Genomic DNA, 19,067 nt, shown 5'->3' with positions numbered 1-19,067 from the left:
AGTGCAGGGGTGGCTCTCACGTTACTGTTCCCCCATTATTAGTGCAGGGGGTGGCTCTCACGTTGCTATTCCTCCATTATTAGTGCAGGGGGCGGCTCTCACGTTACTGTTCCCCCATTATTAGTGCAGGGGCGGCTCTCGCATCACTGTTCCCCCAGTATTAGTGCAGGGGGCGGCTCTCACGTTACTGTTCTCCCATTATTAGTGCAGGGGGCGGCTCTCGCATTACTGTTCCCCCATTATTAGTGCAGGGGGCGGCTCTCGCATTACTGTTCCCCCATTATTAGTGCAGGGGGCGGCTCTCGCATTACTGTTCCCCCATTATTAGTGCAGGGGGCGGCTCTCGCATTACTGTTCCCCCATTATTAGTGCAGGGGGCGGCTCTCGCATTACTGTTCCCCCATTATTAGTGCAGGGGGCGGCTCTCACGTTACTGTTCCCCCATTATTAGTGCAGGGGGCGGCTCTCATGTTACTGTTCTCCCATTATTAGTGGAGGGGGCAGCTCTCACATTACTGTTCCCCCATTATTAGTGCAGGGGTGGCTCTCACGTTACTGTTCCCCCATTATTAGTGCAGGGGGTGGCTCTCACGTTGCTATTCCTCCATTATTAGTGCAGGGGGCGGCTCTCACGTTACTGTTCCCCCATTATTAGTGCAGGGGCGGCTCTCGCATCACTGTTCCCCCAGTATTAGTGCAGGGGGCGGCTCTCACGTTACTGTTCTCCCATTATTAGTGCAGGGGGCGGCTCTCGCATTACTGTTCCCCCATTATTAGTGCAGGGGGCGGCTCTCGCATTACTGTTCCCCCATTATTAGTGCAGGGGGCGGCTCTCGCATTACTGTTCCCCCATTATTAGTGCAGGGGGCGGCTCTCGCATTACTGTTCTCCCATTATTAGTGCAGGGGGCGGCTCTCGCATTACTGTTCCCCCATTATTAGTGCAGGGGGCGGCTCTCGCATTACTGTTCCCCCATTATTAGTGCAGGGGGCGGCTCTCACGTTACTGTTCCCCCATTATTAGTGCAGGGGGCGGCTCTCATGTTACTGTTCTCCCATTATTAGTGGAGGGGGCAGCTCTCACATTACTGTTCCCCCATTATTAGTGCAGGGGTGGCTCTCACGTTACTGTTCCCCCATTATTAGTGCAGGGGGTGGCTCTCACGTTGCTATTCCTCCATTATTAGTGCAGGGGGCGGCTCTCACGTTACTGTTCCCCCATTATTAGTGCAGGGGCGGCTCTCGCATCACTGTTCCCCCAGTATTAGTGCAGGGGGCGGCTCTCACGTTACTGTTCCCCCATTATTAGTGCAGGGGGTGGCTTTCACGTTACTGTTCCCCCATTATTAGTGCATGGGCGGCTCTCGCGTTACTGTTCCCCCATTATTAGTGCAGGGCGCGGCTCTCGCGTTACTGTTCCCCCATTATTAGTGCAGAGGCGGCTCTCACATTACTCTTCCCCCATTATTAGTGCAGGGGGCGGCTCTCGCGTTACTGTTCCCCCATTATTAGTGCAGGGAGTAGCTCTCGCGTTACTGTTCCCCCATTATTAGTGCAGGGGGAGGCTCTCACGTTACTGTTCCCCCATTATTAGTGCAGGGAGTGGCTCTCGCGTTACTGTTCCCCCATTATTAGTGCAGGGGGAGGCTCTCACGTTACTGTTCCCCCATTATTAGTGCAGGGGGCGGCTCTCACCTTACTTTTCCCCCATTATTAGTGCAGGGGGCGGCTCTCTCATTTCTGTTCCTCCATTATTAGTGCAGGGGGCGGCTCTCACGTTACTGTTCCCCCATTATTAGTGCAGGGGGCGGCTCTCCCGTTACTGATCCCCCATTATTAGTGGAGGGGGCTTCTCTCCCGTTACTGTTCCCCCATTATTAGTGCAGGGGGCGGCTCTCACGTTACTGTTCCCCTATTATTAGTGCAGGGGGCGGCTCTCCCGTTACTGATCCCCCATTATTAGTGGAGGGGGCGGCTCTCCCGTTACTGTTCCCCCATTATTAGTGCAGGGGGCGGCTCTCACGTTACTGTTCCCCTATTATTAGTGCAGGGGGCGGCTCTCCCGTTACTGTTCCCCCATTATTAGTGCAGGGGGCGGCTCTCACGTTACTGTTCCCCTATTATTAGTGCAGGGGGCGGCTCTCCCGTTACTGATCCCCCATTATTAGTGGAGGGGGCGGCTCTCCCGTTACTGTTCCCCCATTATTAGTGGAGGGGGCGGCTCTCATGTTACTTCCCCCATTATTAGTGCAGGGGGCGGCTCTCACGTTACTGTTTCCCCATTATTAGTGCAGTCACCACAGACGGGTGCCCGCTACTTTCTGCAGGTTTCTACTTTTCTGCTGTTATGGAAACCAGAATTCAATCTGGTGATGGATCGGTCATTGTGGACACAAATGGATCCTGGTGAGGATGGTGCTGCGCTACACTGGGTAACAACCTCTGTGGCCGCCAGCAGCTTTCATAGAGGTTGTCAGCCAGTTTTCCTATACAGTTTGTTGGACAAGGCTGAAGTTGGTTTCTTATTCGTTCAGTTTCTTATTCTGCAATTTTTTCTTTTGTTTTTTTTTTTAGATTTAACCTCCAAAAATAAGCATTACAATAATAACATACAATGCCCGAGGTGCCCTGATGTGAATACACGTAACAACAGGCACAAAAATGGGCATCAAAGTGGGCACCGAAGGGCATCAATGAAAGGGTTAAATGACTTTGGGCCACTGATCTCACACTAAGAATACACAGATAGTGATGCCTCACTTTGATGCCAATTCTGGTGCCCAGAACCCATTTGGGCCAGGCTGGAGGGTCCTGGGTTTGCTGTGGGGCTCCCCGTTCTATATGTCTGCAGTGTGATACCAGTGGCCCAAAGGCATTTAACCCTTTCATTGACGCCCTTCGGTGCCCACTTTGATGCCCATTTTTGTGCCAGGTTTATAATTTTTGTGCCTGTTGTTAAGTGTTTTCACATCAGGCACCTCGCTGCATTGTATGTTATTATTGTGATGCTTAGTTTTGGAGATTAAATCTATAAAAAAACAGAAAAGAAAAAATTGCCGAATAAGAAACTGACGAATAAGAAACCAACTTCAGCCTGGTGTTTGCTGGGGTGGTGCATGGAGGAATACAGGCTGGCAGAGGGGCGGGGGTCAGAGCTGGGGATGAACCCCTCACATTACAGTTGGCGGCTCTGGTCTCTGCTGCCAGTGTCTACGGCGCTGGATCTTGCAGGGGTTAACAGCCCCTCCCCCTTCACACGTCCCCCACAGGACACTACATAGTACCTGCAGTCACACACAGTGTCCTCTCTGCTTGTCATTGAAGGACATGTGCTTTGCCCTCAGTAAAGATGGCTGCCACATTCAACACGCCCCATATAGTCTATCGACCAATCAAGTCACAGGTTAGACGGTCACGTGGCAGTAGTACCTGAGAAGCTGGCTATGGCGTTAGCTTTAATTTGAAGCGCTGGAACGCAGACCGCGGAAGTGCCCTCGAGAGCCTCGTGTCTATTGGTCAGGAGCTCTGTAGGGCGGATACCTGGCAGCTACAGATTTCCTAATTGGACACTATACACACACCTCTGCGCCCCGATTGGTTGGTTAGGATTTTCCTGCAGTTTCATTGGCTGGCGCTGATTTACGTCTTCTTCCTCTATTGGATGTCGGTCACTCCTCGGGTGCGATCTGTCCTCGGCGGTTGCCGGTTTTAGTTGAGTGACGTCACACCCGTTTACCGGTGGAGCGCCATGGCGCTGTGTGTGAGGCGGCTCCGCGGAGCTCCTGGGATCGGGAGTCGGTGGAAGAGCGGGATACGCAGCGCTGGTGGAGCCACGGGCAGAGTGCGGGAGAGTATGCGGGTGAGTCGTTATTGCTGCACGTCCAGTCAGCCACGACTGCCGGGCAACGTCTAATGTCCAATGTGCGCAGTATAATAACTTTTCCTCAGGCGTCACCCTCCATCATTTTATATTAACCCCTCCTCCCTGACTGTGAACCACGTGGATAAGGCATAAGCCTCGTTGCCTATAGCAACCAATCATTGTTCAAATGTTCGTTTAAAAACCGCAAACTGAGAACTGATTGGTTGCCAAGAGCATGATAACGGACTAGCAACCAATCGCAGCACAGCTTTCATTTATAGTGTTCTTGAAAAATGAATCCTGAGTTTTGATTGGTTGCCATGATACAGACTAGATACCTGGTGACCAATCGCAACACAGCTTTCATTTATTATGAAAAATAAAGCCTGAGAGCTGATTGGTTATCACAGGTAGACTACATACCTGGCGACCAACCAATCGCTTCACGGCTTTCATTTATTATAGTGCTCTTGAATAATGAAAGCTGCTCTGTGATTGGTTGCTTTGGTCAACAATGGCAGTTTTTGTTTTTCCTCCCGTAATGAAGGCCGTGCTGCGTCTCGTTGTGAAGCAGCAGCTCTGGTGTCACGGGACGACGTGGGAAATGTGGAATTACTGATAATAGGGGCCTCCCACTGCTCGGTGATGGTGTGATGGCCCTCACCCGTCTTATATTCCTCTTGTTTTCTCCCAGGCTCGAGATGCCATCTTGTACCGGGATCTGCGGCCCTGTCCTCGCCTCCCCACTCCTCTTAGACGACCGTCTCCAGCCCCGACGGCCGCAGTTTCCGCACGTGTCCAGCCCACAGGCCGCCAGATGTGTTTACCGCCAGCACCTGAGCGGGGCCCGGCCCCGTGGGACTTTTTACTGCAGAAGTTGCCTCCACAGCCAATACTAGGTTGTCTCCCCTGTGCCAAGCCCAGCAGCGGGCCCCTCCGCCCGGAGGACGAGTGTCGGCACCTCAGCACTTCACAGCTGGACTGTTTTAGAAGCTTGTTTGAGCCTGGAGTTTGCAGGACCCCGTACCAGGCTCTAGTGTTACCCCTTCCTCCAGGACACGAAGGGTTATTAGCGTTTACACCCAGCAACAGGGTCCGCGCCAACCAGATCCCCGGCACCGACAGATCGGACATGGAGCAGCACCTGGCAGCAATGTATGAGAAACTGAGGGACGAGGTGAGTGCGCAGAGAGGGGATTAACCCCTTCCAAACGTGTGCCGATGGGCCCTGCTGAAAGCCGCCATGAAGCCCGGCCATAGACCGAGCTGCCGAAGGGTCATCGTGTTTCCTATGTATTGGAATACTGTAAAACAAGCGATAAAAAATATAAGAAAACAGAAATACATATATAAAAAGATCAGTCATTGTACAGGAGGGGGAAGAGGTGAGCTGTGATATCATCTATTGTGAATGGTGGATCCTGTGTTATCTACTGTATATAGAGGTGTTATCAGTCATTGTACAGGAGGAGGAGGTGAGCTGTGACATCACCTATTGTGAATGGTGGATCCTGTGTTATATACTGTGTATAGAGGTGTTATCAGTCATTGTACAGGAGGAGGAGGTGAGCTGTGACATCACCTATTGCGAATGGTGGATCCTGTATTATCTACTGTATATAGAGGTGTTATTAGTCATTGTACAGGAGGAGGAGGTGAGCTGTAACATCATCTATTGTGAATGGTGGATGATATCTACTGTATATAGGGGTGTTATCAGTCATTGTACAGGAAGAGGAGGTGAGCTGTGACATCACCTATTGTGAATGGTGGATCCTGTGTTATATACTGTGTATAGAGGTGTTATCAGTCATTGTACAGGAGGAGGAGGTGAGCTGTGACATCACCTATTGCGAATGGTGGATCCTGTATTATCTACTGTATATAGAGGTGTTATTAGTCATTGTACAGGAGGAGGAGGTGAGCTGTAACATCATCTATTGTGAATGGTGGATGATGTTATCTACTGTATATAGGGGTGTTATCAGTCATTGTACAGGAGGAGGAGGTGAGCTGTGACATCACCTATTGTGAATGGTGGATGATGTTATCTACTGTATATAGAGGTGTTATCAGTCATAGTACAGGAGGAGGAGGTGAGTTGTGATATCATCTATTATAATTGATTCTAAAGTTATTGCACTAGGCCTGATCTTCCGACATTGATACATCGGGGAGGTAATTTGCTAATATCATGATCATGGGAGATTATTGTCTGTGTTGAGAATGAGACTGCTGAAAAATCTTTTGTAAAGAATAGGAAATGTGGGTCTACATTTACAAAATTTCAATTCTTTTCTTAAATATACAGATTGTGATCTGAAAAAGTTTTGGTTTTTTTTATGTCTTTTGTCCATACTTTGAGACTGGTTGGATTCTTCTCTCACTTTGGACCATTCGGCACACAACTTTGTTTTTCTGTTTTTTTTTATTGCAGTTGCCGAATTTCCTATGGAAGCCGGCGAATTATTCCTTATACAGGAAGGACATGGAGTTCGTCAGTAGCGCACTGCACCTGCGCTTACGGTAAGAGCGGAGCAAACATTTTTTTTTCAAACTTCCATCATGTCCGTAACGTCTGCCGCACGCAATGGCCGCCAGTGATGACCTCCCCTGCCTTGTCCCCCCACAGCGGCCTGGTGAAGTACCAGCTCTTCCTGACCATCAGCCGTCCGCTGCTCCTCTGTTATTTCACCAATGCGCGGATCTCGGTGCTGAAGATGACGTCTCATCCAGAGAACAACACCATCCAGGCCCGCTGGTCACTCACCGGCCTCCCGCTGCACACGCTTTTCCTGTACTACTTCCGTAGGGACAAGAGTGAACTGTACAGGTGATAATATCTCCGCTCCCCGACTGGGGCGGAGTAGTGGTAGCCAGAAATGTCAGATGGTTGGGAGCAGGTCATGAGACGCTTGACGAGGAGGTGGTCGCGGTGTTTTCAGATGGCCAGTCCGGGCCCAGCACTGGCCGCTCAGTCTGAATAATCCACACAAACCCCCCAAAAATATGATTCTTGCAACATAGTTTGTTGCACAAATGCATGCGCCGTGGTTGAGGGGATCGTTACCGATCAATTTTGTCTACATGGTCAGACTGTATCTTTCTCGTTTTCAGGACCTACGATGCGTTTTCCACCTTCCAGCTAGCTCCGGATGGGTTAATATGTCTACATAAGGTGGAGCAGGTGAGTTCAGTCACAGACCCAGTGCTGAAGTGTGGCCCTTTGGACGGTGCGATGATGACCTCTGTACCTATGGCTCTTGCAGGTGATGCCCTCTTCCCCCATAACGGTGACCAAGAAGACTGTTTTGGCCGCCGCTCTTCTCGCTCTGGGGCTGGGAGAAGAACGACCCGCTCTAAATCTCCTCTCCAGCCCTAAAATGCCCCATGAACTGTAACCCCTGACCCCTCCATGGAGTGTACTCCCCTCATTACCCTGCTGCAAGCCCTACATAATACGGCCGAAGAGACGGAGAAGCCTAACACCGAGCACGGGTAGGACGAGCTGTGCCCATAGTCCGATCTGCCATCCACAAGTCGTAGTCTTACCTGATGCAGAGCTCCACCGGAGACTCTGAAATACTCTGCACTTCTGTGTCTGCATGCGCAACCTTGAGCTTGCCTGTGGATTTGTAACATATACTTGTACATAATTAAATTATAACTAAATGTGTCCAGAAATGTTTCACGATGGAGGGAAATCTAAGCCGGGATCACTATAAAACAACTGCGTCTGATAACCTGGAATCTAAGTGGGGATGAAAAGGTTCAAAAAACATGGCGGAAAGATGGTGCAAAGTCCATCAGTAACAGCATAGAATGTAACCTCAGGCCAACGATAAGCTCAGTGGTATCTGCAATGATTGGAGTGATACTTCTGTTTACTTTACCTAATGGATCGCAAGTTGTTACTGCTTCAGCCTCATTCAATTGTATGTTTACCCAAATTGTTATTTCTCCCACTTCATTGGGGGGGACAGGAACCCATAGGTGTATGCTGCTGTCATTAGGAGGCTGAATCTAGGCAAAGAAAGTTCTTCTCCCCATCACACCCACCGACAGGCATAAAGTTAATCTGTTTTAACTTAGTGTCAGTAGGAGGCAGACATTGGTCTGGACCTCGGCCCGTTTCTACCCTTTGACTATGTGCACACGTTGCGGATCCGCAGTGTTTTTTTCCGCTCTGATTTGCACCAAATCCGCAAAGGGTAGCTCAAGCAATGTTAGTCAGTGGCAATCCAGAATTAGTGTGCACATGCTGCGGAACATTCCGCACTGATTCGCAGTGTTTTATTTTCCGCAGCATGTCGATTTTTTTTTTTGCGGATCTGCAGCATTCCTGCACCCATTGACTTAGATTGACTCAGTCAAATCTACAGGTAAACTACAGGTGTAAAAAGGTTTGCGGATTTGTGTGCCAAGAACGCTGCAGAAAGGAAGAGTGTGTGGGTGGAGAATATGTGCTCTGTTTGCGGGTGTCTGTGTGTGTGTAGCCAGGTATCATCTCATGGGACTACTACTCCGATCCGGCTATGTCTGCTGTCAGATATAACAGTGACAGCATGAGCTGATGATGGGACATCATCCGGCGCCTGTGTTCAATTGTAAAAAAAATTCATACTCAGACACCTAATCCCCGAATCCCTCGATCTCCTGCAACAAAAATAAAATAATAAGCCAACAGAAATACTCCCTGTGCGACGTAGTCCATTACCGAGTGTCCCACGACGATCTCACGTGTAGAACAGTCTCATCGGGAGATGTGACCGCTCTACTCGGCCTCCGGCGATACACTGACCGGAGGTATCTTCCCGCAGTGTATCACTGCGCCGCCGTGAGAGTTCACCGGAGCTCGTGCTGTCACTTGCAGCACCGCTGCGTGAGAAAATTTTCACACAGCAGTGCCATAAGTGAGAGCATGAACTCTCCGGTGAACTCTGTGATAAACTGCAGGAGCGATTATCTCCTGTCAGTGTATCACCGGCAGCCGGATAGGGAGGTCACATCTCCTGATGTGACTGTTCTACATGTGAGAATGTCGTGGGACACTCGGTAATGGACTATAGCGGACAAGGTAGTATTTATTTTATTATTTTATTTTTGTTGCAGGAGATCGAGGGATTCGAGGATTATGTGATGCAGTAAGTATGGTAAATTAAGATTCAATAAAGGAGTCTGTGATTATTATAATTAAAGAACTTTATTCTGGCTGTGTCTTTATTTACGATATAACTATAGGATTAGTAATGGATAGGTGTTTCTCATCGCCACATTGGGGGACACAGGACCGTGGGTGTATGCTGCTGCCACTAGGAGGCTGACACTAAGTAAATACAAAAAGGGTTAGCTCCTCCTCTGCAATATGCACCGCCCACTGGCTCCGGATAATACCAGTTCTTGCTTAGTGTCTGTAGGAGGCATACTGCGTCTGTTTTTTCCAGACGTTCTTATTTTTAACTTTGCGCAAGAGGATGAAGGGGGCGACGGACCCTTTTAAGGGGGCCAATCTCCCCCGAAACATCAACAGGTGAGCACGGCGAGTTTACTCCCCGTACCCTTTCCTGCGACGTGGGATGTTCGGCCGTGGACTAGCCCTGTGAAATCCTAGGGGAGCGAACCCTTAGGATACAGAGGCCACCTTCCCATGAGCACAGTCCGGCCGCCCTCACTCTGCTCCACCACTGAAGAACAGCGGTGCTGCAAGGAGCTTCCCAGTCCCTCTCCACCTTCTCATCAAGAGGGCGGTGGATCTAGGTTGACTGCATCTCCCCCCATACCTCGCCTGAAAAGGATCTTAAGCGGTGAGTCTACTGGGGTGGGGGGGCTCCCGAGCGTACCGCGGGCTCGGCCGCATCTTGCGGCCGGGCAACGCTAATTTAGTGCCCGGCTTTCGCCCTCAGCTAGGCCGCGTTCCGCCCACAGCGCGCGTCACACGATTCCCCCTACGGCTGCGGAATCTTCAGCCTGCAGGGGCCGCTCTCATTCTAAGCACAAGCGGCCATCTAGGAAGCGTGTCCCTCTGGTGCCTCGGCGTCCGTTAGCTCCGCTTCCCGCTCTCGCTCCCCAGGCAACTCTTCCGACCAGGACTCTGATCCTGAGTCTGATGGGCCTCTAGATCTGGAGTCGCCAGGTTATCAAAGCACTATAGATAGTCTCATTGAGGCAGTCAACCAGTCCCTTCAGGTTGATGAGGAACCGGCGACCTCCAGTAGGGATAACTCGGTGTCTTTCAAAAGGACCAAATGTACTCACAGGGTGTTTGCCAATCACCCGGAGTTCCAGGACATAGTCCAGCGACATAGGGAGCGTCCAGACAAACGTTTTCAGGGCCAGAGATCTCTGGAGTCCAAATATCGTTTTTCTCCTGATCTCTGAAAACAATGGACAGAATCCCCTCCTGTGGATCCTCCTGTCTCACGTTTGTCCTCTAAAACTATCCTATCCGTGCCGGACGGATCTTCTATCAAAGATCCCACAGACCGCCTAGTTGACAGTCTCGCCTGTTCAGCTTTTGAGGCTTCAGGCTCTGCACTCTTTCCTTCATTCGCTGCTACCTGAGTAGCCAAAGCCGTGACTTGTTGGGCAGACTCTCTCCATAAGGCCTTACAGAACAGTGTCGTTCCTTCTGACATAGCGGAGTTAGCAAATCAAATTTCCTTGGCTGGCGATTACTTAGTAAACGCTTCCCTGGACGCAGCAAACTGCTCTGCACTTACGGGTTCAAATGCTGTGGCGAATAGGAGAGCGCTATGCCTGAGGGACTGGCAAGCGGACACCGTATCTAAAAAGTCCCTCACGTCTCTGCCATATCTCAGTGGCCGTCTTTTTGGTGAAAAGCTGGACAAACTGATTTCCAATGCTACAGGGGAAAAAGTACTTCCCTTCCCCAGCAGAGATTCAGGCAACCGTTCCGACGACAGCCGCAGGCTTGTTTTCGGCCCTTTCGTGGAACTTACGCATGGCATTCCTCAGCCAGTTCCCCTGGTCTGGGGCGCCGCGCCGGCAGAGACAAAAGCCCTCAGGCTTCATACAGGCCCAACCATTCCTGGAGGGGCCGTTCCACACAATCTAGGTCCAGGGGATCCAGACCCCAACCATCTTTTTCTAAATGACTCGCAATCTCGTCCGGACGACGCCAGCAAAGTAGGCAGACGCCTTCTTGTTTCGTCATGCCTGGCTCGCAGTCGTTCATGACGAGTGGGTCAGGGATCTGGTGTCCTCCAGTTACAAAATCGATTTTTCCTCTCCCCCTCCAACCCGGTTTTTCGCTTCCCGCCCTCCCGAAGCGGGAATGCGTGCTCGGGCTTTTTCCCAGGCCATCCACTCGCTCCAACAAGACGGAGTGATTGTCCCTGTCCCAGAGGACGAAAGATTCTGCGGTTTTTATTCAAATCTGTTTATGGTCCCCAAAGGGGATGGAACAGTAAGGCCCATCCTGGACCTAAAGCTCTTAAACAGATTTGTCAAAGTCCGTCATTTCAGGATGGAATCTCTCCGCTCCGTCATTGCCTCGATGGAACACGGCGAATTCTTAGCATCCATCGACATCCGGGATGCGCACCTCCACATCCCAATCTTCCCACCTCATCAAAGGTTTCTTCGCTTCGCCATCGGAGAGGAACATTTTCAGTTCATGGCCTTGCCTTTCGGCCTCGCCACCGCCCCCAGAGTTTTCACAAAGGTCACGGCGGCGGTCATGGCCATTCTGCATTCTCGGGGTCTAGTTGTGCTTCCTTACCTAGACAACTTACTGGTCAAAGGCCCATCTTTCCGAGCCTGTGAGGAGTGTGTCCGCATTTCCTTGGATACTCTTTCTCGGCTGGGTTGGTTGATCAATTTAAAAAAGTAATCTCCTGTTCCAGCTCAATAGATTTCCTTCCTGGGCATGACCCTGGACACCTCCCTAAGGTTGGTGCTTCTTCCTCGGGACAAGGTCCTGGCTCTTCAACAGGGGGTCTGGAAGCTTCTTCAGCTGTTCCCCTGTTCCATCCGTTTCGTCATGAGGATTCTCGGGAAGATGGTGGCCGCAATGGAGGCGATTCCATTTGCCCAACTACACCTCCGTCCCCTCCAGCACGCTCTGCTGGACGCATGAGACGGGAGTCCATTTTCCCTCGACCGACTGTGCCCTCTCTCCCCTCGGGTCAAGCAGACACTCCAATGGTGGATGCTCCAATCCTCTCTTCTCCAAGGGAGGTCCTTCCTCCCGGTCCATTGGCTGGTAGTCACTACCGACGCCAGCCTCCTAGCCTGGGGACCGGTCTTTCACCATCACACTGTGCAGGGAACCTGGACTCATCACGAGTCTCGTCTTCCAATCAATATCCTGGAGATACGTGCGATTCTGCTGTCCCTAAAGTGATTCCATCATCTCCTAGCAGGCCGCCCCATCCGTATCCAGTCGGACAATGCCATGGCTGTTGCTTATATAAATCATCAGGGGGCACCCGCAGCAGAGCTGCAATGCTCGAGGTAGAGCACATCCTTCGCTGGGCTGAACACAACCACTCGGTCATATTGGCCGTTCACATTCCAGGAGTGGAGATTTGGGCCGCAGATTTCCTCAGCCGGCAAGGCCTTGCCTCAGGAGAGTGGTCTCTCCATTAGGAAGTATTCCAACAAATCTGCCTTCGTTGGGGTACTCCGGACGTAGACTTGATGGCTTCCTGGTTCAATGCCAAGGTACCTCAGTTTGTGGCCTGGTCCCGGGATCCCAGAGCAATTGGGGCGGACGCGCTAGTCCTTTCTTGGAGTCAGTTTCGCCTCCCTTACCTGTTTCCCCCCCTGCCCCTGTTTCCCAGAGTCATCAGAAAGACCAGGGCAGAGGGTGTCCCGGTAATTCTCATCGCCCCGGATTGGCCTCGCCGGGTGTGGTATGCAGAGCTGGTCTAGCTCATCGCAGACGTTCCTTGGCGCCTACCAGATCGTCCAGATCTACTTTCTCAGGGCCCGATCTACCACCAGAACTCAGGGGCCCTGTGTTTGACGGCTTGGCCGTTGAATCCTGGGTTCTGACTCAAGCGGGTTTTTCCTGTGAGGTAGTTTCCACCTTTGATCAATGCCCGAAAGCCGGTGTCATCGCGCATCTACCATCGGACCTGGAGGATCTTTGATTAGTGCAGAAGCAGAGGTCGCCCACTGATGGTTTTCAACATCCCTACCATCCTGGATTTCCTCCAATCCGGTCTGGACTCGAGGCTTTCGCCGAGTTCCCTTAAAGGGCAGGTCTCGGCCTTGTCAGTCCTTTTTCAACGGAAAATTGCTTCCAAACCTCAGGCCTTTCTCGTCGGTATTACCTCGATCAGACGAGTCTCGGAGTTGGCTGCTCTTTCCTGTCAGACGCCGTTCCTTACGTTCCACCAGGACAAGGTGGTTCTCAGACCGTCCCCTACTTTCCTCCTGCAGGTGGTGTCTTCCTTCCACCTCAATGAGGATATCGTACTTCCGTCTCTTTGCCCTGCTCCAACGCACCGCGTGGAGAAGGCTCTTCACTCCTTGGATCTTGTTAGAGCTCTCAGGAAGTACGTGTCCAGGGCGGCATCTTTTTGTCAGACGGATGCTCTGTTTGTGCTCCCGGCGGGACACCGGAAGGGACTGTGCGCTTCTAAGTCAACAATCGCCAGATGGATTCTGTCGACTATTCAAGAGGCTTACCGCGTCAGAGGCAAGCCTATCCCTGCGGGCCTCAGGGCACACTCCACTCGGTCGGTGGGTGCTTCCTGGGCCATTCGGAATCAAGCGTCTGCAGAGCAGGTTTGCAAAGCTGCGACCTGGTCTAGACTGCACACCTTTTCAAAGCATTACAATGTCCATGCTCACATCTTCAGTTGCAAGCCTGGGTAGGCGTATTCTGCAGGCAGCGGTAGCACCTGGGGGGTGCCAATATACATGGCCCCTTCCCAGGCTATATCAGCCCACAGCTGTCTGCCTAGCCTTTGCTGGTTCGATTTTATAATGGGACCCCATGTCAATTTTTTTTCTGGGGTTCCCCCAGATATTAATAGCCTGGGAACCTTTATGGCTATTGGCTCCTTCCCAGAATATTAACATCAGCCGTCACTCAGTCTCCGCAAGATAAATATCACCAGTCCAATGTATAGGGCGTGATGATTCCTCATGGTTCAATGAACACCTGCGTGTGTGTGTCTTTATTTAATTGTGTGGGGGTGTGTTTGTCTTTAATATTTATGAGGGTATCTGGCTAAAGAGGTTGAACAAGGAAATTACAATCACTTTTTTTTTTAATATATATTTAGCTTACAAATCCGCATCAAATCAGCACAGAACTTTAACTGCGTTTTCTGCCAAGAAAGACAGAATCCGTGCAGAATTATACACAAACAAATCTGCAACGTGCGCACATAGCCTTTAGGTTTTGTTGTGTTTTATCAATCATTTCCCATTTAATTTCAGATACAGCAAGAGAGGGCGACAGAGTGCAGATATAACTCTGATCGCTCATCTAGAGCCCAAGAATACAGTGTGGATTTTATTCACCATTGTATCATCTCTGGTCTACAAGGCAGGAACCTAACACAGCAGAGTGTTTGGGGCTCCCAGGCGGATGGTGCTTGACACTGTTCCCCATTCTGCATCCCCCCCAAGCCAGATGGTGCAGGGAGAGAAAATAGATGCGTTATCTTCCAGCTCCCAAAAATACAGTTTCTGAGACTCTGGCATATTTCTCCCCGTCTATGCCTAACCCCAGGGAGACTTTCTCCCATCCTCTGGCTATTGTCCTGCACTTTGCATGTTTGTCCTGTAACAGAAAGTTTCCCTCTGCCCAGATTGCAGTCACCCATCATGATATCCCCCCCACATGCCTCAATGAGAGCGCACCCCTCCCCCCAAGTTGCCTACCAAACCAAAGTGTACCAGACCTTGGTCTCTGTCATAGACATGCTACTGCCATGGATGTCCACTTCCCTGGGTGTTCTGGACACTCTGGTTTCCCAAACCCACCATGGTAGATCATACAAAGGTTACAAAAGGCATGTCCACACTAGCTCATCGTCCAGTTCTCTATCGCCTTCAATGTCCTCCAGGGGAGCATCCCTCTCTCACTCGCCCTCCAACAATACAGCGGTTCAGTTGTCAGGCTTCTATTCCAAGTCAGATTCTGATCTGGACTCCAAACAAATATTAAAACTATGGGCCATAGTGGATAGTCTGATGCTAGCTGTTAATCAGACCCTAAACATAAAGGACATGGAGCCTTTACCCTGTGAGCAGACCGTATTCCTTCATGAAGACAAAGTGCCTTCCCCGGGCTTTTGCCAACCACAATCTTTACCAGGGAATGGGAGCGCCCAGAAAAAAAAGTTTTTAGAGAAGAAAATGCATGGAGGTCTTGTATTCATTTGCGTCTGACCTGGTGCACAAATGGGCAGCCTCCCGCCTTGCTGAATGATCTCTCCAACAGGCAAACCAAGGCATTCAGTAACTCTGCCTTTGAGGCTGCAGGTTCAGCCATTTGCCACAACTTGTGTATCCAAGTCTGTTCTAGCCTGGGCAAAACTCCTTCGCCAACATGTTTTGTTGGGCGCTCCCACTACCGAATTCGCTGATTTAGCGAACCAGATTGGACATGCGCAGGTAAGTACCTCCTGACTGCTTCTCTCAACTCAGCCGCCTGCTCAGCCCTTGCGGCTGGCAACGTCATCACTATCCGCAGGGTCTTGTGGCTGAAGGCATTGAACGCGGACTCTGCCTCCAAGAAGTCCCTCATCAGTCTCCCTTTTCAGAGCTATTGGCTTTGGGAAAAGAGCTAGACAAAATAATTTCAGACACAATGGGGGCAAAGAGTACTATCCTTCTGCAACATAGCGCCAAATGCCTGCCTTTCACGAGATACATAATCCAGTTTCGTTCCTTTCAGAAACTTTAAGTCCAGAACATCAACTGCTAGGACAAATCTCTAGTCCGCCAGGAAGAAAAGAGACCCTCCTTCAGGCCCGCCCCTTCCTGGCATCCACAAACCCACCAGCGCTAGATCTAACAGATTTTCTACACCTCGACCTGGGAAGCCTATCAGGGTGGGCAGCCATCTTCTTCAGTTCCAGGACCAGTGGTTCTCAGTCGATGATGCTTGGGTCCGGGATGTAGTCTTCTAAGGCTACAAAATAAAAAATGTCCACTCTCCCACTTTCATTTTTTTCGAGTCCTGCCCTCTCATTCCTGGCTTATTCAAGGCTATCGATTCGCTGTACAAGACAGGCATCATGCGTTTTTATTCAAACCGATTTGTGGTCCCAAAGAAGTTTGCCCCATCCTGGACCACAAATTATTGAACAGACGTTCATCTGTCACTTCAGGATGGAGTTTCTTCGGTCGTGATGGCCTCCATGGAACCAAGGAGTTCCTGGGCATCTTGAAAGTCCACTAAGCATATTTGTACATACCTATTTTCCCTCCTCACCAGAGGATCCTCCCTTTCGCAGTCCAGGAAACGCACTTTGTTTACAGCACTGTCGTTTGGCCTAGCCACAGAATCCAGGGTTTTTATGAAGATAATGGTGACAGTTATGGCCATTCTTCGAAGCAGAGGCAATTTAGTCATCCCGTATTTGGACAAAATTCTGATCAAGGCTCCATCCCCCTCAGCAAGTCACAATAGTCTGCAGATCACCCTGGACACCTTCTCTCGTTTGAGCTGGCTCACAAACTGGTCAGAGTAGTCTAACTCTGGCCCAACGCATAGTTTTTCTAGGAATGCTGTTTGATACCGAACAGGTCAGTTTTTCTGCCCGAAGAAAAGTACTCAGCCCTACTACATTCAGAGTCCCTCCCCCTGCTCTCTTCAGTTCTGCAGGAGATTACTGGGCAAGATTGTAGCCTCAGTGGAAGTCGTCCCATTCGCACAGCTCCACACCTTACAGCTCTTTCTCCTATCAGGTTCACTCGCTCCCTGGACCGCTTTGTGACACTTCCTTCCCGGATCAAGAAATCCTTGGAATGGTGGAGATGCTCTCCCGTGTTCTGTCGGGAAAGATTGTTTCTGCCAATGCGTTGGAAAGTTGTAGAAACGGATGCGAGTCTGCTCATTTGGGGACCAGTTTTTCAAGACCCAATAGTCCAGGGCAGATGGAAAGCTCACGAATCGTCCTGTCCCGTCAACATTCTGGAACTCAGAGCAATCTCCCTTGCTCTTCTTCACTGGCACAACCTTCTCTCTGGCCATCTGATAAGAGTCCAATACGACAATGCCAGTACATCAACCACCAAGGAGGAACTCGGTCGAGTAGTGATGTCAAAAATGGCTCAGATCCGGTCTTGCCCTAATGCAACGTACCGCAATCGTAGCGGTACACATCCCGTGACTGGACAACTGGGCTGCCGACATTCTCAAGCAGAGAGCCTTGCTATGGGCGACTGGTCCCTGAACCAGTCAGTCTTGGACAAGATGTGCCTCAGATGAAGAACTCCTGACGTTGATCTGATGGTATCCAGATTGAACCACAAATTTCCCAGTTTGTGTTCAGATCTCAGTCCCCTAGCAATCGACTCCGAGGTGCTGGGATTTCCTGGTCCCAATTCTACCTCCCATAGCAGTTTTCTCCGATGCCTCTGATCCCCAGGGTTGTCAATAAGATAAAGGTGAAAGGTATGCAGTCATACTCATCGATCCAGACTGATTACATCTGCATACCAAACTTTCATGGGCCAATCTCCTTGCGGACTCTTCGTGGAAATTTCCAGATCTTCTCCGGGCCTTTTCTTCCACCAAAAATATCTCAATTTAATGGCATGGTGGTTGAAGCTGCAGTACTGAAGTTTGTTGGTTTCTCAGTTCAGGGCGAGGAAGCCACTTTCCTCTCGCATTTACCATTGTACATGGGAGACTTACTTCCGCTGGTGTGAAGCAAACCCCCTATGGTTTTTGCTCTTCCATCTCTTTTGCTCTACAGCATTTTTGCAGTCAGGCCTTGAAACAGGCCTCTCTCTGTTCCTTAAAGGGAACCTGTCACCTGAATTTGGCGGGACCAGTTTTGGGTCATATGGGCGGGGTTTTCGGGTGTTTGATTCACCCTTTCCTTACCCGCTGGCTGCATGCTGGCCGCAATATTGGATTGAAGTTCATTCTCTGTCCTCCGGAGTACATGCCTGCGCAAGGTATTGCCTTGCGCAGGCGTGTACTCCGGAGGACAGATAATGAACTTCAATCCAATATTGCGGCCAGCATGCAGCCAGCGGGTAAGGAAAGGGTGAATCAAACACCCGAAAACCCCGCCCATATGACCCAAAACTGGTCCCGCCAAATTCAGGTGACAGGTTCCCTTTAAGGGTTAGGTCTTGGTGCTTTCCGTTTTAAGAATCTGGCCTCTCGGCATCAGATCAGGAGATCCTTACCAAACCCGGGATAGGGCCTTGGGACCTCAACTTAGTACTGGATTTCCTTCAGGAGTCCCCATGCAAAAAGCTACTTGAAATCTCTATCCTGGAAGGTTCCCTTACTGGTAGCCATCACCTCAATCGGATGAGCGTCCATACTCAGAGCTCCTACTTGCCATTCGCCCTACCTGGTGTCCATCCTTTCTTCCCAAGATGGTTTTCACGTTTCACCTCAGTGAAGACATCGTACTTCCCTTCATTTTGCCAGTCTCCCTTTCATCCTCCGGAGCGGTCAGCTAACCAAACTGGACCTGGAAAGCGCTAAAAGTCTCTGCTTCTCCAGGACAGCACCCTTCAGATGGGTGGACTCAGTCCATTATTCCCAGTGAAGGCCTCCTGGGCTGTCCTTCACCAGGCATCGGCTTTGCAAAGCTGCTATATGGACTTCCATTCATACTTTTGAAAAGTTCTACAGGGTTCACACCAGGGCCGGACTGGCCACCTGGCAATTCTGGCAGATGCCAGAAGGGCCAGTCTGGTTGTGGGCCTTGTTTGCAACATTGTTAACAGAATCGGTGTTCTCTTGCCACCCATACTGTTAAGAGTTGTGGTGGAGCACAAAGTCGCTGACTCAGTCACTTATCCCACAGGCCACTGGTATCATTAGAAATATTGGTCTTGTAGTAAATCTTGCTTTCTTCCATCCAGGGTAATATTAGTAATATATCCCATCTAATGCTGGGGACGGAGACAGCATGGGCCTGTGTGATTTCAAATGCCAGGGCTGAATTTCAGCCCAAGTCCGTACCTGGTTCACACTTATGCATCATCTGATGCGAACCTCGGTAAAAAAGGTCCTTCAGAACAGTGGT

General features: G+C 50.4%; 1 protein-coding gene across 1 annotated transcript; it reads left to right on the top strand.

Annotated features, from left to right (window-relative positions):
* Nucleotides 1–3,725: 3,725 nt before the first annotated feature.
* Nucleotides 3,726–7,537, top strand: C2H6orf136 (chromosome 2 C6orf136 homolog). The gene is made up of 6 exons (XM_077285996.1): nt 3,726–3,858; nt 4,556–5,038; nt 6,299–6,387; nt 6,494–6,694; nt 6,979–7,048; nt 7,131–7,537. Exons 1-6 carry the CDS (start codon nt 3,748–3,750, stop codon nt 7,260–7,262), a joined length of 1,086 nt encoding a protein of 361 aa, XP_077142111.1. The 5' UTR covers nt 3,726–3,747; the 3' UTR covers nt 7,263–7,537.
* The last annotated feature ends 11,530 nt before the right edge of the window (nt 7,538–19,067 follow it).

The sequence above is a fragment of the Ranitomeya variabilis genome, chromosome 2 (genome assembly GCF_051348905.1).
Source record: "Ranitomeya variabilis isolate aRanVar5 chromosome 2, aRanVar5.hap1, whole genome shotgun sequence".
NCBI classification, from domain to species: Eukaryota; Metazoa; Chordata; class Amphibia; order Anura; family Dendrobatidae; genus Ranitomeya; species Ranitomeya variabilis.
Note: the sequence above shows the minus strand (reverse complement) of the source record. Positions and strands in the feature narration are given on the sequence as shown.